General features: G+C 35.4%; 1 protein-coding gene across 4 annotated transcripts in view; it reads right to left on the bottom strand.

Moving 5' to 3' along the window:
* The window catches only part of GABRA4 (gamma-aminobutyric acid type A receptor subunit alpha4), a 116,393-nt gene that overhangs the window by 78,956 nt on the left and 15,642 nt on the right, over window positions 1–21,795 (bottom strand). For all 4 annotated transcript variants that reach the window (XM_056802584.1, XM_007496492.3, XM_056802585.1 and 1 more), the window contains exons 4-6: window positions 5,112–5,179; window positions 3,855–4,075; window positions 3,677–3,759 (exon numbers count right to left, since the gene is read on the bottom strand). In XM_056802584.1, coding sequence (XP_056658562.1) covers window positions 3,677–3,759; window positions 3,855–4,075; window positions 5,112–5,179 — 372 coding nt within the window. The remainder of the gene's footprint in view (window positions 1–3,676; window positions 3,760–3,854; window positions 4,076–5,111; window positions 5,180–21,795) is intronic.

Raw genomic sequence — 21,795 nt, forward strand, 5'->3', positions numbered from 1 at the left:
AATATACTACCAATACTACATACTCAATGTATCAGAAACAAAGCTTATTATCTTGCCACTGAAACCTGCTTCTCCCTCTGAATCTCATTCTTCCTGTTTGTGGTACCAACTGGTCTCTGATTTTCAGAACCTTTGGAACCTCTGAATTTTTGACATTTCCTTCGCTTTCCCCTCTCACAACCAATGAGTAAAAAGGTCTTCTTGATTATAATTCTATAGGATGCTTTAGATTCAAACCCTTCTCTAGCTTCCTTCTACTCTTTACTTGTTTTGTTTTTAACATTTTGATAACTTCATTTGAATACAAGTAGTTTTATTTGTAATCTTAAGGCATTTAAAAACCTTACTTTTTAGGAGTTTAGATTATGCCAGACTACAAAAAGGATCAATGATAAATACAGAAAATGAGTTAAGAACTCCTGATCTATGGAAAGTCCTCTTTAGAACCACAGGCCTTCTCACCTGTATCTTTCCCCACTTTAATCTGTCCTTCATACTAATGATAGAAAAAGTTTTCTTAAGAGTAGATCTGTGTATTTCAGAAAAATCATGACCAATGGCCTCTGTCTCCTCCTTCACACAAGTTGAGTTCAAGATATTTAAGGCCATTTATAGCCTGGCCTTCTTTTTCAATATTATTTCCTATCGTTCCCTTCTACCTGATACTCAAAGCCATTTGCAACTAGGAGTACATTTTCATCATTCTCTGTTATCATTCCTCTCCACACACAATCTATGTTCCAATCAAATTATACAGGCTTATAGTCACTGGAGAGCTCTTTTCTTTCTGAACATCCATCACACTCTTTTTTAATTAATTAATTAATTAATTTAGAATATTTTCCCATAGTTACATGATTCATGATTTTTCCTGTCCCTCTTCCTAAGCAATTCCACTGGTTTATACATATAAACCATTCATATTCATATAAACCATATCACATTCTTATGCATCCCTATCTAGAACATGCTTCTTCCCTCTTTTTCCTACTGACTTCCTAGCCACCATTTCAAAACAACCCACTTGCTGCTTCCCCCTTGGTAGTGATCCCTAATACTTCAGTAGGTTGTAAGTTTTCCCCTCAGAGTTCTAGCACTTCTTTTTTGCTTTCTATTTCTCTTATCAAATAAGATTGGCTGTCATAACTTATACCATCTGTATCTGTGTATTAGCACTCTTAAAAGTATATAATCTCCATCCATTTAATCATTTCTCTCAAGTAAAGTATGAAAACCATCAGGAAAAGGTTTTATGTAGTTGCTATTTGTAACTAATAAAAATAGTTGTTTAAAAAATGATGTCTGCTGCTAAAACAACTAATAAACCAATAAGTCGTCATTAAGTAGTTTTTATGTGCCAGGTACTATACTGGACACTACAGGAGTAAAGGGGGAAAATAAGTCCATAGAGTCACACTGTGTATGTGTGTGTGTGCATATAAAATATCTCCACACATATATTTGTATATAAATATAGATGTGTGTATGTATTTATGTAAAGATATTAAATTTATTTTATGATTATCAGCCTATAAATCTATAAACACATATATGTAAGCCTATACTTGTTTCTGAATGTGTATGTATGTTCCTAAGATATAAAGATAGACAGTTACTTTAAAATAGCCACAGAGTAGGTACTTTAAAAATGCTTGTTGAACAAATGGAAGAGAATATTAAGCCCTGGTAACAAGCATCATGCTTTTTGCTACATTTTCACAGGAGCAACAAAAGTTTTCATTTCAAAGACCAGATGTTCTGTTTTGTTTTTTCCCAATGCTACCTAAGGGAAATTACACAGGGAAAAGAAAATCCCTGTGTATGTGGTATTTGGAACTTAAACTCCTATCTCCATAATGAAATCAGCTAAGTGCTGTCTCCATAGGCAAAAGTTCTCTCCCAGCTGTGGGAAACGAAGTTCCTGCAGCCACTGGCATGTTCTACACTGATATTTGAACCAGAAGTCCTGAGGGAAGGCAGCCTCCTGGGGACCCCAGGACCGCAAACTAGATTTTGAATTGTTCTGGCTCAGAATCGGTAATTGAATGAAGAGGGAACATGAGGCTGAACACGTGCTTTAATTCATAAGACTCTAAAACTATCCTGGTGCCATTTATCAGACTCGTGATAAACCACTCCATTGACTTATTACTCCAATGAAAATGACAGATATCATTCCACCTCCTATTTTTCTCCTAAAACACTTACCTAAAGACCGAGTAAAGGACCACAGAGTAGTCTTAACTCCACTCCACAAGTGCTTATGCAGAAAAACTGTACGCCAGCCTTAGAATTGATGCACCAGGAGTCTAACAATCTTTAGATCCAAATTGTCAGCAGATATAAGGGCGAATACTTTTGCCCCTTTGATTCAAGATTATCCACTTAGGGATAATATATGGAGAACCCAATATTTCACAAGAAAAATTGATTTGCTTTCCAGAAAATACAGATAAGGATTTGAAACCTTGTCTGAAAAGCATGTCAATCTAATAAATATCATGTTCTCTCCATCCTCCCAAACACCCAGGCTCGCAATCTTGGAGTCATTCTTGACTGTCCCCTTTTATTCTACTCTATGGAATGGAATAGGTAAGCATTTATTAAGCACTTACTGTGTTCCAACCTTTAGTAATATAAATAGAAAAGAGAAATTTTCTCCTCTCAAAAACCCCATCATTTAAGAAGTCTAGTTGATTCTTCCTCCACAATATCTCTCAAACTGCCCCCCTTGTCTCTACTCCTAGGGACTCTGCCCTAGTTCATATCCTGCCAACTTCATGCACAGACTATTGCAATAGCTCCAAAATAAGTTTCTTCCTTCCTTTATTTCCTCTCATTTCCTTTATTTCCTCTCATATTCATCCTTCTCACATCTGGTTAATTAATAAAAATTTTTAACCCTTACTTTCCATCTTAGAATCAATAGAGTATATTGGTTCCAAGACAGAATAGTTGGAAGTGCTAGGCAATGTGGGTCAAGTGACTTGCTCAGGGTCACACAGCTAGGAAATGTCTGAGGTCAGATTTGAACCTAGGACCTCCAATTTCTAAGCCTGGCTCTCAATCCACTGATCCCCCCCCCAGCTTCCCCTATAAACTAATATTTCTAAGGAAAAATTTGGCCCTATCCCTGCCCTACTCAAAATCTCCAATGGCACTCTACCCTGTGGTATAATTTTTTTTTAAATCATCAGCCTAAATTTTCAGGGCTTCTACCTACCATCTACCTTTCTAGTAATTCCTTATTACTTTCCTTCATATACTTTTTATTCCAGTCAAATTGGCCTACTACCTGTACACCATGCATTATATTCCATTGTCTGCTTCCATGCCCTTGAAAGTTGTTTCCCAATACCTGGGAAGTCTTTCTTTTCTCATATTTGCTTCTTGGAATCTCCAAACTTCAATAACATCTCATACTTTATGATGCCCCCTAGCTATTAAAGCTCTCTCCAAATGACTTTTAATCATTTTTTATTTACATATATGTGTACTTATTATGTCCTGAAAAATGGCTCCCAGTAGAACACATGCTACCTGAAGATAGAAACTCTTTTGTTTTTTTATCTTTCTATCTACAATGACTGCTATGCCTTACAAATGATAAGCACTTTATAAATCTTATTGCTGAATTGAATAATTAATGTAAAGAAGCTTTATAATTATAACTTACAACTCCCAAATTTCAAGGGACATGCATGACCATCCATGGGGAAATCCACTAATCTCATGGGACACTCTGCACTTATGGTAAGCCTACAATAAGACAAATAGAATCAGAAAGATTTAGTCATTTTCATAATCACCTTTATTTCTAAACATGCAAAAAAAAAAAAGAATGAGCTGATCACCTCATTGTGTATAAAATGGTGCCATTTCGCATAATTCTAAAGAGCTTGTTTGGGGCTGTCATATTATGGGAGACAGATTTTTTCCCATTCCTGAAGAAAGTATCAGGTGTCCACACTTTAGTCACCATCATATTGTTCAGCCTCAAAATTTCAATGGGACCATCATATTTTAGTCTTTTGTCAATCCAAGTTTGTCGGAAGAAGACATCCATTGTGTATTCCTGGGTGAGCAAACAACAGCAATCCCATACCCATATTATTATACATGAAACAATAGAAAGCACAGACAGATTCACATACATGTACACAAAACCACAAAAGTAAATCCAAAAGAACAAGAAGAGGAACCATTTACAAAAGGCACTAGCACAGAGTTCCAGAAATTAAAAGCATGGTGTATGCCTCAATAACTTAAATTCTTCATATTAATCAGATAGCAAATTGCCGTACCTACATAATCACTCAAAAATAATTACTATAATTCAATAAAATTACAGGAAGGTAGCAATTATATTTTCATTCTAACATATATATGTAGATATATATGAGCTAAAATGAGATAACAGCAACAAATATCATTTGGTTTTTTAGAAAAGTAAAATAAAAGAATTAAGTAATTCAAAAACTAAAAAAAGTTTTATGTTCAATAAAGGAACTAAAAATAGAAAAATAGATATTCAAGTATTTAAAATCATATACACCTGATTTAAAGGTTCTATCAACCCTCCACTGAGCAAGGCAAACATCTTTATGTAACCTTAAGAGTGCACACTTAAAGAGATGAATTCATTCTGACATCTACCAGAGTTTGGTATATTGAGCTCTTCAAGCATTAAAGGGGGAAAAAAAACCATATAACTGGGCCAAAATGAAATGCTAAAATATGGCCCCTCAGGACTGGGAGATACTTTTGTGCCAGAAATAATTTCAACTGTTATAATCCCTAATTTTCTCCATCTCAATGGTTTTCACAGAAAAAAAATCAACTCGTAACATTATCCTATAGGGAGTAGTAACAATAAAGTTCTTTCCTTTTGTAGGAAATGAATCCAGGCAAAAATGTACTCAAATGTTAGGGTTGAAATGCAAATTCTGTGACCTCCTCTTGACAAATGTATGGGTCTAATTACTCACACACACTAGAAACAGAGATGCTCTGACTCTCCTGATTGACAGTGAAATAAACATTCATTTCCTTCTGTTGTGCGTGGTTTCTCCTAACTACCGAAAGCTATTTTAAATTTCTCCAACACCTACCATTTCCACATCAGAAACAGGCCCAAAGCTGGTGACATATATGTCAGTTTTCACTTCTGTAACAGGACCTAGTAGATAGGAAATAGATAAGTGTGAAAAAATCATTAATTTTATAAGATAACTGGGTAAGAGGAAATAATTGAAAAATTTACAAAGCTCTTTATAATTATTGCCTTAAAATTACTAGGAGATAAACATCTCTAAAAAGTAGGCATGGTCATCACAAATATATACATATACAGGCAATAATACTGGATTAAAGTCACAAGTAAAATCCCAGTTACATACCAATAAAGCTAGTGCTGTGCTAAATCAAAGGATCTAGAAAAACCTTAGAAATCATTCAGGCCAACCCCCTCACATTACAGATGGGAAAACTGAGGCTCGGAAAAGAATCAGTCAATGAAATACCCAAAGTCACACAAAAGATTTAAACTCAAATATTACTTTTTGAAATCATCTTTCTACTGCTTCACTTTTTCTCTCAATAATTTGATACTAATGGAGACTCAGAAATAGTTTTAACAACATAACTGAGGCTGGAATGCCACTATGAACATTTCTCAAAGAAAACAATAGCCACAAGTACCTCAATATTAACACTTAGTAAGTTTGCTTCCACAAATATATGCACTCTGTGATCATTGCTGAGTTATTTAAGAGCTCTCAGGTTAAGCCAACATTAAATGAAAGTCTTTTTTTTTGTCCTAACAGACAGCAGTTACCCCAGGATTTCAAAGAGTCTCTGGCTTTTGAATGCCCCGGTTACTGCCAGATGTTTCAGAGAGATCTACAGTAGCCTCAGATCCCCTAAGGCAATGAGGTAAATCATTAGAAGGTTGCTAACATGGAACTTGCTAGTAATGTGGAAGAGTAAAGAAATCCATAACAGTTGCCAGAGGTCATATATTTTCATGTAAACATGAATATTATTAAATTGCTCAGAGACAAGAAAGCAGGATGGTGAATTCATGGTACGTGAGGATCAGTTGAAGGACAATGGACAGAATGGTGGACTAAGAATCAAAAAGACATGAATTTGAATCTCACTATTTAGTTACTAGCCATATTACCAGGAGCAAGGAAATCATTTAGTCTCCCTCAGATCCAGTTTTCTCATCTGTTAAATGGGAATAACTATAGCAAATCCCTGAAAGCATGAATGTGAGGATCAAATAAGAAAATTATATGTAAATCATTTGGCAAACATGAAGGCACCACTGAAATACTGGCTAGAAGAAGAGCAGTTTTAGGGGGACATGAGAGCTATCTTCATGCTTTTGAAGAACTACTTTCTGATAAAGGGAATATACTTGCTCTCCTCATCAGACTGAAGTAGCAGTAACAATGATAAGTTTCAGAGACAAATTTCAATTTAAGGTAAAGAAAAGTCTCCTAAAAACCATACTTGTCCAAAAGAATGGACTACCTAGGAAGGTGATGAGTTCTTCCTGAATTAAAGTCATTTACAAAAAAAAATGAATGAGCCCGTTTTTGTGAAAGACCTGAATGAACTGTATCCTTTGTCAGGTACAAGATGGGCTGGGCAACCTCTTAGATCACTTCCACCTCTGAAATTCTGTGATTGTACCTGATGGGGGAAAAAAAATCACCTCCTAACACTGATAGTGAGGTAGATGGGCCATGGGGATAGAAAAAGCAAGTTAAATACCTATATACATATATATATATATATATGTATATATATATCCATCTATATCTATATCTATCTAGCTGTTATTGTAGAGTAAAAATATATTGATATTTTTCTAAAGGGAATATGAGAGAACTAATGAATACCAGACCTAGAAAGGACTTCATAGGCCACCTCTAACCCACAACTGACCTAAAATATCATTTGCAATGTCCCTAGATAATAATGTTACTATTCAGTTTTCACATGAGAATTTCAAGTGAAAAGCGATTGTCTTAAAGCTGCTCTTTCCATTCTTGGAGAGCCAAAGCAGTCGAGCTTCATAAAAGTATGGGAAGGGAAGAGGAGCTTGTCCTAAATATTTCAAAGCAGGGTATCCTAGAAAGTCATAGTAATCTCATTCCTTATTGCTCTACAGCTTTAGAGAGCAGAAGTGCCACAGGATCCTCATAGTGGAAGAGATGATGCATTATGAAAGCACTTTTAAATACTCTCATAAGATTATGTTTCTTGAGGGCAAAACTATCTTCATTTTAGTAATATTTGTCTCTAGTTCAGTCTTTTAGAAAGCGAATGCACTTAATAAAAGAATTTTTAAATTGAGTTTAACAAGTTGTCCATTGGACTTGTAATGACAGTTATCTAAGAATTTTATGGGTTGTGTAATGTTCTTAAGCTTTAATTCATAAAAGATATATAAAGACTTTATTATCGCTAAGAAGTAGAGAATAATACCACTAGAAAGGACAGGTTAAGAGAAAAGATGTCTTTCTTAATTTTTATGATGCTTTCAGGAAGAACTAGTATAAATTCTAGAGTGAGTAATAAAAATAACTTGACATTTAAAAGTTAGAGATAATATATAATATATAAAGGCATATAAAATATTCATACATGTTAATGAATATATATAGATATGGTTTTTTCCACTGGAACCTGAAAAGTCCTTTAGAAAATATATAAATTAAAGGTGAAAAATCAATGGACATTCCTTTCAAATCAGAAATGGTTTGTGTTTTTTTCCCCAAAGCTTAAATCATTAAATAGATGTGAGTTATCATCATATGCTTGGCATATATGGCAGAGGAAATAAAATAATCACAGAATTACAGAATTGTAGAGTTGAAATCCATGGAACAGTAAGTAACCAATGAAAATTAGTCTCAGAAAAATACCACACAAGACATGTAACACAATGTATACCTAAGTAAGAATCCCCTCTACAAATAATTATCCAATGTTAGCTAGAAGACCATAGGCAGGGAAAAATCCACTAGATTTTGAGGCACACCATTGTACTGTTGGTTACCTATAATTATTAAGATATTCTTCCTTATATAGAACCCAAATTTGGTTTACAATGTCAATCCATTACATTGACTTTTCTCTCTACCACATGACACTCTTTCAAACATTTGAAGACAACTATTATGCCCAATTACATTTTTTCTTCTCCAAATTGAATGTGAATGAGATATATTCACCCATAAAATAAAAACAAGATAGCAGAATGGATCAAAAACCAAAACCTGTCAATGTTGTTTACAAGAAACACACTTAAAAATGAAATAGAGAGGGAGAGAGTAAAAATAAAGGGTGGGAGCAAAAACTACTATGCCTCAGATTTTGCAAAGAAAGCAGGGGTGGCAATCAAGACCTCTGGCAAAGTTAAAGCTAAAACAGATATAATCAAAAGAGATAAGCATGGAAACTTTTATGTTAAAAGGCAGCATCAATAATGAAGCATTTTCATTTTAAATCTCTAGGCACCAAATGTTAATAGTATCCAAATTTTTAAAGGAAAAATTAATGCACAGATTGAAATAGATAATAAATAGTAGAGATATAAATAGATAATAATAAAATAGTATAATAATAAAAAATAAAATAGTAACCTCTCCCCAAAATAAAAAAGAGGACAAAGAGGACAGAATTTTAGATAAGTTAAATATGATAGATAGTTTTAGAGAATTGAATGGGAAAAGAAAAGAGCATACCTTCTTCTAAGTGACACATTGTACTTTTACAAAAATCAACCATATTAGGCCCCAAGAATATTATAGTTAAATGTAAAAGCAGAATCAGTAAAAGCAAACTTCTCAGACCCTAATGCAATGAAAACTGAATATCAGAAGGAACAATGGAAACACAAAGTAAAATCTAATTGGAGATTAAACAAATTAATCTTAAAAAATGAGTGCATTAAGGAGCAATGTATTGAAACAATAAATAATTTCATTAAAGAGAATGACAATAATGAGACAAAATGCCATACCCTATGGTATATACCAAAAACAGTAAAAGAAAAGCATATATATATATATATATATATATATATAAATGCTTGTATTAATAAAACAGAAAAAAGATCAATGAATTGGAAATTCAATTTTTAAAACTATAAAAAGAACAAATTTAAAATCTCCAAATAAATACTAAAGTAGAAATCCTAAAAATTAAAGGTGAGATCAATAAAACTGACTATAAGAAAGCTATTCAATTAATAAATAAATCTAATACTTGGTTTATGAAAAAAATTGATAAACCATTGTTTACTCTAAAAAAAAGAGAGCAGTAAATCAAATCAGTAGCATTAACCATGAAAAGAGTGATTATACCACCAATGAAGATAAACTTGAACCATTTATTAGAAGTCATTTTGCTCAACTTTGTGCAAACTAATTTAACAATGAAAGAGAAATAAAATAATTCATTTAAAAATTCACCCTAGGACTATCAGACTAAGAAATAGAAAACCTTAATGAACCTATTTCAGAAAAAGAAATTGAACAAGCTATAAATAAACTTCGCAAGAAAAAAGTCTCAGGACAAGATGGATTTACAAGTTAATTACACCAAACACTTAAAGGTCAACGAATTCCAATATTCAACAAATTATTTGAAATCACAGATCTTTTATAAAGCAACTATGGTACTGACACCTAAACCAGGAAGAGCAAAAACAGAAAAAAATTTTATACCAGTCTCATTAATGAATATGGATGTAAATGTTCAAAACAAAATGCTAGCTCTGAGACTACAACAATATGTCACAAAGATAAAACATTGTGACCAAACAGGATTTATACAAGGAACACAGAGATGGTTTAATATAAGGAAAACTATCAACATGACTAATGTTATCAATAACAAAGGTAAAAAAAAAGGTAATTATATCAATAGGTGTAGAAAAAGTCTTTGACAAAATATATTCATTGCTATTAAAATCCCTGGAAAGCACAGATATAAATGGTATTTTTCTTAAAATGACAAGAAGTATCTACCTAAAACCATCAGCTAGTATTATATTATATTATATTATATTATATTATATTATATTATATTATATTATATTATATTATATTATATTATATATTATATATATCTATGATGAGAAGCTAGAAGCCTTACCAAAAAGATTAGGTGCTAAAACAAGGATGCTTACTATCACCAATAGTATTTAATATAGTATTAGAAATGCTAGCAATAGCAATAAGAGAGAAAAAAGAAACTGAAGTCATCAGAATGGGAAAAGAGGTAATAAAGCTATCTCTGCTGATAATATGAAGATATGAGTGGAAGATTCTAGAAATTCAATAAAACATTAGCTGAAACTCAGTCATTGAAGCAAAGTGTCAGGAAATAAAATGAATCCACATAAATTATCAGCATTTTTATATATTGCTGACAAAATCGAACAAGAAGAGATAGACGCTTTGCTATAGACAAAGATAGACAGACTTCCAGGGGTAGAGTCAAGATGGAGGAGTGAACCAAAGCTGCTCCATGTCACCACAAGAATCCTCTCAGCAGCATTAAAATATCTCCACAAAACAAATACAGGAGGGAAAGAACCAACAAGAAGGGAGAGTGAAACAACTTTCAAGAAAAGAAAAACCCAAAAGTTAGGCAGAGATCACATGGGGAACTGGAGTGAAAGGAGAGTAGTCAGCAAAAGGTTGTAGCAAGGAAAGGAGAGCAAACCAAGAACAAACCAATCTGGCCCCCCAACACACACACACACACACACACACACACACACACACACACACACACACACACTCACTCTCTCTCTCTCTGCTGCCCAGGTTCAGAACTAGAGCCCAAGTCAACACACATTGAGACCTTGCCTGGGAAAATACTGGTACAAGCCAACCCAAAACCCTTGAAATTTCAAAGCTGTGAACAAGTCTGGAGTCCCAGCCCAAGGCAGTCTGGCCTGAAGTGGGCTGATCAGTGTGGGCCCAGAGCAACACCAGGATTTCCAGTCTGGGCTTGGGATAAGGATGTAATACACAGTTTTGGGAGTCTGGTACTAATAAGTACTGATCTTTCTGCCTAAAGCTCAGGGCAGAGCACCAAGACAGGGCAATCAAGGATGTGCTTAAATGGATCAAGTACATATCAAGACCAAAATCCTAGAGTCTAAGGCTGGGGATAGAATTTGATCATCCCCTGACCTGATCAAGGTCAGAGTGAAATCAAAAGCTTACTCCCAAGCCTGAGGCAAGTCCTTAAGCTAACAGCATCTTAAGTGTCAATTGAATCAGCAGGAGGAGGAGCTCCCAGAGCTCTCAACCCTCAGACCAAAGAAATAAGCTGAGAAAAACATCAAACAAGGGCAGAAATTTAAAAGGATACCCCAACTTCCCAGAAAACAGACCCTACCTATAATTAAATAGAAAAAAATGAGCAAACAAACAACAACAAAAAAAACACCTAACACTAAAGAATATTTTATGGAGACAAAGAGCAAGGTACAAGACACAGAAAAGAATAGTGAAAGCAAACACAAGCAAAGTCCAAAGGAAAAATATGAATTTGACACAAATTCTAAAAGAGCTCAAAAAAGACTTCAAAAACCAAATAAGAGAAATCTACAGATCGAGCAAATAACAAGAGGAGCAAGATTATAGCCAAATATTAGGGGTGGGGGGACAGGGAGAAGGAAAAATATGAGTAAACAACAGAAAAAGAAAAAAGAAATTACAATTAACAGCTTCTATGCATGTAATTAACAAAAAGCAAATGGAACAGAGGAGGACCAAGGAACACAAAGCAAAAATGCAGCAAATTGGACTCAAGCTGTGGAAGAACTCAAAACAATTCAAAAAACAATTTAGAAAGGCTAAAGACAATTGGAAAAAGAACTTAAAAAGCAAAGTAAGATATCTGGAAACAAGCACATGAACTAAAATAAGAAAATAGTGTCTTGAAAGACAGAACTGACCGGCCTGAAAACAAGGCAAAGAAAGTGAAAGATAGCTACAAAGAAAAACTGACCAGAAGGAGAAGGATGACCAAAATCTAGGAATGAAATTCAGTCTTTAAAAATTAGAATCCAACAACTAAAAGCAAATGACTTCAGGAAACAAGAGTTTATAAACCAAAATCAAAATGAAAAATTTGAGAAAAATATGAAACACCTTTATGAGGGAAAAGTGGAGATTGAAATAATCCACAGATTACCTCCAGCATTTAATTCCCAGTTGAAAATTCCCAGGAATATTGTAGTAAAATTCAGGAACTACCAGACCAAGGAAAAGATATTATAAGTTGCTAAGAAGAAACAGATGTGAATCTTAAAACTACTCAGACTCTATTTTAGAAGTTTTGATTAAGCTATTCCCCATTTTTAATAATGGAGGTACTTGATCAGGAATCTATTGAGAACTTTTAAAATTACTCCACCCTACTCAGACAGTGCCTTAGGGGAAGATAACGTTATAAACTCCTGATTGAACAATGAAAGTCCCCAACTCACACCCTATAGTAAAGCTTTCAAAACCTTAAGCTAGGAGGTCTATTTTTAGATCTAATACAAAAGGGTGCTAAGTACCTATAAAGGTTAAATTAATCACTAAAAGGTCAAGCAACTTACAAAAGACAAGATTAACAAAAGAGGTGTGAAGTACTCAGAGGATTTAATCTAGCCAGAGAATGTGAGAACCAAAAAAGATAAGAACTAAGAATGGGCAGTCCTGGGAAAAAGAATCTACTGTGATTGGTAGATGTGAAAATTTAGGGGAGGTGACATAAGAGAAAATTTGTTTAAAAGGAAGGGGTAAAAAGGTAATTTAGTAGTTGGAGTTCGGAGTTGAAGTGAGGACTTTTTGAATGGAGTTCGCAATTGAATTCAGTGTGGAGTTAGACTCTGAACTCAGTTCAGGAGATTCAGTGGAGGAATGGAGCTTGCTTGAAGATGATCTTGTGATGAGTGATAAAGACTGACTCACTCTCCTGTAGGCTCAGGCCCCCTTTTCTACTGTTTGGCTCTCTCTCTCTCTCTCTCTCTCTCTCTCTCTCTCTCTCTCTCCCCTTCCCTTAATTCCTTAATTTATATTAATTAAAATCTCCATAAATCCCAGCTGACTTGAGTTGTTTCCTATTTGGGAATTTCCCATGGCAACCACTTATTTTAGATTTTTAAGTCAAAACACTAAAATTATCTTTACAGTTTGGCCCAAACCTTTACAGTTTGGCATTTACAGTATTTAACATTTACACAGATATCATGGAACTACAATTAAGATAACAAACGACCTGACTGCATCCACACTGAAAGACCAAAAGGCATGGAATATGATATTCTGGAAAGCAAGGGAACTGGGTCTACCACCAAGAATCAACTACCCAGAAAATTTGACTACATTCTAGCAAGGGATAGTATGGCCATTTAATAAAATAGATGACTTCTAAGCACTCCTAAAGAAAAGATCTGACTTTAAACAGAAAATTTGATGCCCAAACACAGAACTCAAGAGAATCACTGAAAGGTAATTAAGAAAGGGGGGGGGGGATTTAAGGGACCCAATAAGTTCAAATGATTTGCATTCCTATAAGAAAAGATTGCATTGATAACTCTTAAAAAATGTTATTATCATCAGGGTAGCTAGAGAAAAAGTATAACTAGTAGGTACAGTGACAAAGCCTATAGGATGATATATCATATATATATATATATAAAACTAGGGGTAAAAAAGGATAATACTAAGAGAAATGGGGAAAGAGATGAAATGGGATAAATATATAATGCATAAAGAATTGCGTTGGGAGAGGTGGGGAGAAAACCAGTACAATGAAAGGGTGAAACAGGTTGGAAACAATCTCCAAGAAAATTTTAGTGATTACAGTGGGAAGGGTCAGAAAGATTCAAATGGAAAGAAAACCTCCCACTCCACATTCAAACACCATCATTGTAAACCTCAAAATTTCTTAGACTTATAAATGTTGGAAATTTCACCATTGGGAAATTTCATACTTGAAAAATTTCCTATTGATAGTGGGTCTTGACTATTGGAATGTGAACCCCATTGGCATGGGAGGTTCCTTCTTCTCCCTTCTTAAGATTACTTTAGGACAGAAACCTTTTGCTGAACAATGGAAAGGACTTTGACCTGTGCTTAAGCATAGAACAGGAATTTCTTTGAGTCATGATTGATTTTAGAATTGATACAATGGAGATACTTGGAATCAATCTCCACCCTACTCAGTCCTAACAGGATTGAGGAAGGGCTGCAGCATAAATCAAAATTTAATTATTCCAATCTCTACCCTACTCAGGTTAACAGGATTTAGAAAGGGCTGTAGCAAAGGAGCAAAGATTTAATTATTTGAAAATATGACCTTCAACAGACATGTGCAAAGCCTCTGGGCGGTCCTAGGTTAAGCTAGAGCCTCCATTGGCACAGGGAAATTGATGGAGAGTGATTGGTAGATGTGAGAACTGAGGGGAGGCAACTTGGAGGGTTTCCTTAAGGATAGGGGGGTTGGAAGGCTCGAGGTGGTGGTTGAGGAGTTGGTCTGAGTGGTTGGTGTGTGCTCTGAGAAGCTTGCTCTGAAGGAAGCTGAAGGTGGGGGCCTCTGAGACTGTTTCTCCATTTTGGTCACGTGAGTAATAGGGACTGATCTCTTTTCTTTGCCCCAGCTATCTAAGGGCTTGGGCCTTTTGGCCCAGCCTAAACAGAAGGGGTATTTAAACCCTATTCCCTTCTCTCCCTTTTCTCTCTCTCTATCTCTAATTCCTTTCTTCCTCCTATTGTAATTAAACTCCATAAAAGATTGACTGCTGACTTGAGTTTTCATTTAGGAATTACATAGCTGAATTCCTTGGCGACCTTAAATTAATATATATCAGTCTTTTAAAGTGATTTCCTTGTCACACATCATGAACATCATCATCATCATCATCAACATCATCAACACAGCCAACATCAACAATATCATTAATATCATCAACAACATCATCATCATCAACAACATCATCAACATCATCATCATCATCATCATCAACATCTGCCGCAGGAAAAATTTTTGCTAGGTGGCCTAACCTAATAGCATACTATGCAGACTACTGAATGAGAGCCAAAAGACCTAAACTCTAGGTTTGAGTGGCACTATGTGTCCTTTGGGGATAAAAGAAAGTCTTCTTTTTCCTGGACTCAGTTTCCTCATTTATGTATGAGTGTATGCTTATGTATGCTTACCTGGCCTCTTAATTAATCAATTAAATCAAATAAGAAACCAGGTATAAACAAGAAAAAAAAAAGAAATCAAAGTTTCACCTGGAGGAAATTGAGCAGAAGAGACCTGAGATAGATATGACATATTATATAGAGGCACATAGAGATAATGCTAACAATAGTGGTGGATTAATAAATCATGTTTTTAATTGTATGTTCAAATAAAACTGTATAGTTCTCTTAACATATTCATGATGATTCAGCATATAGAGATACACTTTTATCAAGCAATTTTCTGACCTTAATCTTCTATTAATCAATGGAGAGAAGATTTTTTAATGCTTACTGGAGGGGATCAGGAATTTCTCTCTCTTTGAATTTCTTTATCTTTTATAATTTAAAAGGATATAGTGTTTCTAAGAGAAAAAAAAGAAAATTATGAAAAAATGGACTAAATAGTGAAATTTAATGTAACATCTAAATTTTGGGATCATTCAAACCCTTACCTTCTGTCTTAGAATCAATACTGTGTATTGGTTCCAAGGCAGAAGAGTGGTAAGGGCTAGGCAATGGGGGTTAAGTGACTTGCCCAGGGTCACACAGCTGGGACACACAGTGTCTGAGGCCAGATTTGAACCTAGGACCTCCCATCTCTAGGCCTGACTCTCAATCCACTGAGCTACCCAGCTGCCCCCTTGAATAAACTTTATGATTTAAAAAAAACAATTAAGAGAGGCAGAGGAAAAGTGGAGAAGAGAAATGAAAGTGATTCCAGATAAAAGCAAAGTGATGCAAGGAGAAATTAAAGTGATGCAAGAAGGAATAGGCCAACTGAAAAAGGGAAACAAAAAAAACTGAGAGAAGAAAATCAGGTATTAAAAATCAGAATTGACCATCTAAAAAATTAGTGATTTCAGTTTCAGGGGGTGAAGCCATGATGCAGAAGTAACTAGAATAGCAGTGCCATTTCATCATGAAAATCCTCATTAACTATGATTAAAATGTTGAAACAAAATGCAGACAGGAATGAAAGAATCAAGAAGGAAAGAGAATGAAACACCTTTCAGAAAAAAAAGAAAACCCCTAAAAGTAGGCAGAGACCATCTGGGGAACTAAGGTGATAGGTGAGCAGAAATAGCAGGAGGCATAGCAGTGAGTGAAGAGTAAACCAAGAGCAAACTACAACCCCTTTATCCCACCCCCACCCCATATCTGCTCTCATAGGTTCTATGAAAGGGAACTGTTTATTCTCTTTGTCTATTTTGAGTTAAAACTTGGTTAACACTAACTTAAATACTGCTACTTAGTACTTCACTAGACTGAAGTGTAAATCAGACTTTCTTTAAAACAGTAAAGAAAAGTGTTTGCAAGTCATTTGCTAAAATGGGTAACAACTCAATCAGTCAGGAAATTGTGAATCCTTTTGATAAGAATTTACACCTCCAGAGGATGAGAAGTGGATCTCACCAGACACTGCCCACCCTGGGCAGTGCTAGACAATTTGAAAGCTGTGATTGGCCCCTGTGAAGATTTCAGGGAAAAGAAGTCACTATAAAAGTCTGAATTTCTGGGGCTTGAGGTCAGCTTCAGGAATTGTCCTTGACAGATCATTGTCTTCAACTGGAAATGCCTCTTGGAGGGAATTTAGGTGAGTTAATAGCTGGTTTTCCTTTCCTGACTTCTGGAGAGAGATTAATTCTGGTCAAGGGGTTAGCAAGTTGTGCTGGGCTTATTCGAGCACAAGAGCAATATTTAGTGTGATAGGCTAAATATCTTCTTTACCCTCTTTTTGTATTTCTCAACTTTCACTCTCTCCACCTATTTTATAAATAAAAACCATTGAAAGTCATTTTGACTTGAGATACAATATTTTAAATTTGTGACCATCATATTATTTTTAATTTTCATATATTTCACATATTTTAGTCAAACCCTTAATTTTAATTGCTTACAGTTCTGAACTTAAGCCCTAACAGTCAGACCCTAAGATCCTTCCAGAGCCAATAGTGGTCCAAGTCAACCCACATCCCTTGAAATTTCATACCTGTGGAGATGTCCTGAGTCTCAGCCCAGGGCATTCTGGGCTGAAGGGGGTCAATCCATGTGGGCCCAGAGCAAAGCTGGGAATCCTAGTCTGGGCTTGGGATGAGGACATAACCCATGGTTTTGGGGGAGCACACAGTTCTCAGGGGGAGCCTCCCCTGGATCATTTTGCCCACAACTAAGGATGGAGCTTCAGGACAGGTTAATCAAGGGTATGCCTGAACACCATGAGACCAAAAATTTGAGCTTAAGCCTGAGGCTAGAATTTGATCAGCCCCTGACTTTATCAGATTCAGACTGAGATCAAAAGCTTACACCCAAACCTAATCAAAGTCTTTAAGCAATCAGTATCTCATGGGTCAACTGAATCAGCAATGAGAGGAGGCTCTTAGAACTCTCATCCCTCAAAACATCTGGTAAACTAGTCACAACACAGAAAATATGCCAAAAATAACATCAAGGAAGTACTGAAATTTAAGAGGGTACTCCAACTTCTCAGAAACAGAAACTACCTATAATTAAATAGGGGGAAATGAGCAAACAACAAAAATAGTGCCTAACTCTAAATAATTTTTATGGCAACAAAGAGCAAGGTGTGGACACAGAAGGGGACAGCAAAAGCAAAGGAAACACATACAAAGTGAAAATAAAAATATGGATTGGAAACAGTGTGGAAGAACTCAAAAAAGACTTCAAAAACCAATTAAGAAAAGTAGAGGGAAAAAAGTGGGGAAGAGAAATGAAAAAGATGCTAGAAGAAAAGAAAGTTCATAAAAACTGCTGGGAAAATTGGAGGACAGTGTGGGAAAGATTAGGTTTAGATCAACACCTCACACCCTACACCAAGATAAATTCAAAAGGGGTGAATGACTTGAACATAAAGAAGGAAACTATAAGAAAATTAGGCGAACAAAGAATAGTATACATGTCAGCCCTTTGGGAAGGGAGAGGCTTTAAAACCAAGCAAGACTTTGAAAGAGTCACAAAATGCAAAATAAATAATCTGGAATACATCAAATTAAAAAGTTTTTGTACAAACAAAACCAATGTAACTAAAATCAGAAGGGAAGCAACAAATTGGGAAACAATCTTCATAAAAACCTCTGACAAAGGTTTAATTACTCAAATTTACAAAGAGCTACATCAATTGTACAAAAAAACAAGCCATTCTCCAATTGATAAATGGGCAAGGGACATGAACAGGCAGTTCTCAGACAAAGAAATTAAAACTATTAATAAGCACATGAAAAAGTGCTCTACATCTCTTATAATCAGAGAGATGCAAATCAAAACAACTCTGAGGTATCACCTCACACCTAGCAGATTGGCTAACATGACAGCTATGGAAAGTAATGAATGCTGGAGGGGATGTGGCAAAGTAGGGACATTAATTCATTGCTGGTGGAGTTGTGAATTGATCCAACCATTCTGGAGGGCAATTTGGAACTATGCCCAAAGGGAGATAAAAGACTGTCTGCCCTTTGATCCAGCCATAGCACTGCTGGGTTTATACCCCAAAGAGATAATAAGCAAAAAGACTTGTTCCAGAATATTCATAGCTGCACTCTTTGTGGTGGCCAAAAATTGGAAAATGAGGGGATGCCCTTCAATTGGGGAATGGCTGAACAAATTGTGGTATATGTTGGTGATGGAATGCTATTTTGTTCAAAGGAATAATAAAGTGGAGGAATTCCATGGAGACTGGAACAACCTCCAGGAATTGATGCAGAGTGAGAGGAGCAGAACCAGGAAAACATTATACACAGAGACTGATACACTGTGGTACAATCGAAGGTAATGGACTTCTCCATTAGTGTCAATGCAGTGTCCCTGAACAATCTGCAGGGATCTAAAAAACACTATCCACAAGTAGAGGATAAACTGTGGGAGTAAAAACACCGAGGAAAAGCAACTGCTTGACTACAGGGGTGAAGAGGATACAACTGAGGAGAGACTCTAAATGAACACTATAATGCAAATACCAACAACATGGAAATGGGTTCGAACCAAGAACACATGTGATACCCAGTGGAATTGTGGGTCGGCTATGGGAGAGGTGGTGGGAAGGGGGTGGAGAGAGGAAAAGAAAATGATCTTTGTTTCCAATGAATAATGTTTGGAAAGGACCAAATAAAATACTGTTTAAAGTGGGAATGAATAAACAAACAAACAAACAAATAAATGAATGAATGAATAAATAAATAAGTAAATAAACAAACAAACAAACAAAATAAACGAATAAATAGACAAATAAATAAACAAACAAATAAATAAATAAATGAAAAGAAAAGAAAGTGATGCAAGAAGAAAGGAAAGTAATGCAAAAAGTAATTAAAGTGATGCAAGAAGAAATGGGCCAACTGAAAAAGGAGAACCAAACACTGACAGAAGAAAACCAGGCCTTAAAAATCATAAACTAATTATTTCATAAGAAATCAAGAAACAATAAAGCAGAATCAAAGGAATAAAAAAAAAGAGGAAAACATGAAATATCTTATTGAAAAAAACAACTGACCTAAAATTTAGATCCAGGAGAGACAATCTGAGAATTATGGTACTATCTGAAAGCCATGGTGAAGAAAAAACCTTGGATATCATATTATAGTAAATTATCAAAGATAACTGCTCAGAGATCCTAGAACAAGAAAATAAAATTGAAGTTGAAAGAATTCACAGATTGCCTCCAGAAAGAAGTCCTCAATTGACAACTTCCAGAAATGTAATAGTTAAATTCAAAAGCCATCAAGTCAAGGAAAAAATATCTAAAAGAGCCAGAAAAAACAACAACAACAACAACAACATTCAAATACCATGGAGCTACAATCAGGATCACATAGGTCATAGCCGCTTCTACATCAAAGGACCATAAGGCATGGAATATGATATTCAGGAAGGCAAAAGATTTGAGTTTAGTACCCAAAGTCACCTATCCAGCAAAACTGAGTATATTCTTTCAGGGAAAAAATGGTCATTCAATAAGATAGAAGATTTCCAAGCATTCCTAAGGAATAATCCAGACCTAAACAAAAAATTTGAAGGCCAAATATGAGACACAAGAGAAGCCCAGAAAGGTAAATAAGAAAGAGAAAATTTAAGGGACTCATTAAAGTAAAAATGACATATAAAAAAATCAATAAAGGGCTGAAAGAGAGGGTTGCACCAAGAGAAAAGGGAAGGGAGGGATAGAATGGTATAAGTTATATAACATAAAGAGTTAAGAAAAATTAATACAGAGAGGGGAGCATAAGGGTGGTGATGGTTGAATGCTCAACCTTTACTGGCATTATAACTGGCTCAGAGAGGGGAAAACAAGTACACTCAGTGGGGTATAGAATTCTATCACCCTATAGAGAAGTAGAAGGGGAACATGACAAGGGAAGTGGGGGGTGAGGGGAGGGAATTGAAAGGAGGGGCACTATATGGGAGTAACAAAAAGCAAAACACTGGTGAGGAGGAACAGGGAAATAGGGAATATAACTGGATCTAAAGGGGATAATAGGATGAAAGGCAATACATAGGTCATAATCACAATGCTGAATGTTAATGGGATGTACTCACCCATTCAAGATAAAGGTATTTCTTCTCTAGTGTCAACAGCTTGATCCCCTGCCAACTCAATTTCAAAGTACATATGTTTGCCCCACTATCTCAGGGGCATATTCAACTCTCTGTCATCTCTTCTCTGGGGAAATGAAAGGCTAAGTATTAATTTAGCCCTTTTCTTACATATTATCATTCTCACCAAACTCATGTCCAGATTTGGCTTGGGTCTAGAAGGTTATTCTTAGCTCCTTGATGCTTGACTATCTGCAAAACCAACCCTAGAACACAAGGGCACTAAAGAATCTCTGAATTCTGGAACATTGGGATGTTGAGGTGCCCTCCAAACTTTTGGAACTAAAAAGGCTATACAAAGTTTATTCCCTTCACACAGAATAGAAAAAAAAATGCAGAGGCTAAGGACCAGGAACTACTTCTTTGGTTGCGTGGCCTCAAAGAAAGAGAGAGCCTTAAAGGTCTTAATTTTTTCACCTAAAGTATCAGTGCTCACCAGAGACTATGAATTAAGGAGTCATGGAATAAAGCCAAGGCACAGAGGAGGGAACTAAAGCCAACAGGACTCTCTGAATGTTTCTGTAGCCAAGCAAAGAGTCTTCTCTTCACCAACTGGCTAGCCAATCCAAGAAACTTCCCTATATAAGTCTTCCACAAGGATTCTTTCCAGCTTCTCCACATAAGTAAACTGTATCAGTTGAACAAGCTTCTAGGGTCTGCCTAGAGCTTCTTATTTTTGTCTGCCTATAAATGACTACAAAATGCACAAAACATTCAGGAGTCAATCTATACCAAGGTACACTCAAGGTATTTTAGAAACCTTTTATAGAAATGTTCACATGGTGTTTTAAAAATAATTTAAATAGCAGCACAGAGTAGTTGCATAATAAATATATGACAGAATGGAATGTTATTCATTGTTCATAGAGCCATGTCAGCATAATAAAAATTATGATCCTATCTAGATTAA

Source organism: Monodelphis domestica, chromosome 6 (assembly GCF_027887165.1).
Source record: "Monodelphis domestica isolate mMonDom1 chromosome 6, mMonDom1.pri, whole genome shotgun sequence".
Classification (NCBI taxonomy): domain Eukaryota; kingdom Metazoa; phylum Chordata; class Mammalia; order Didelphimorphia; family Didelphidae; genus Monodelphis; species Monodelphis domestica.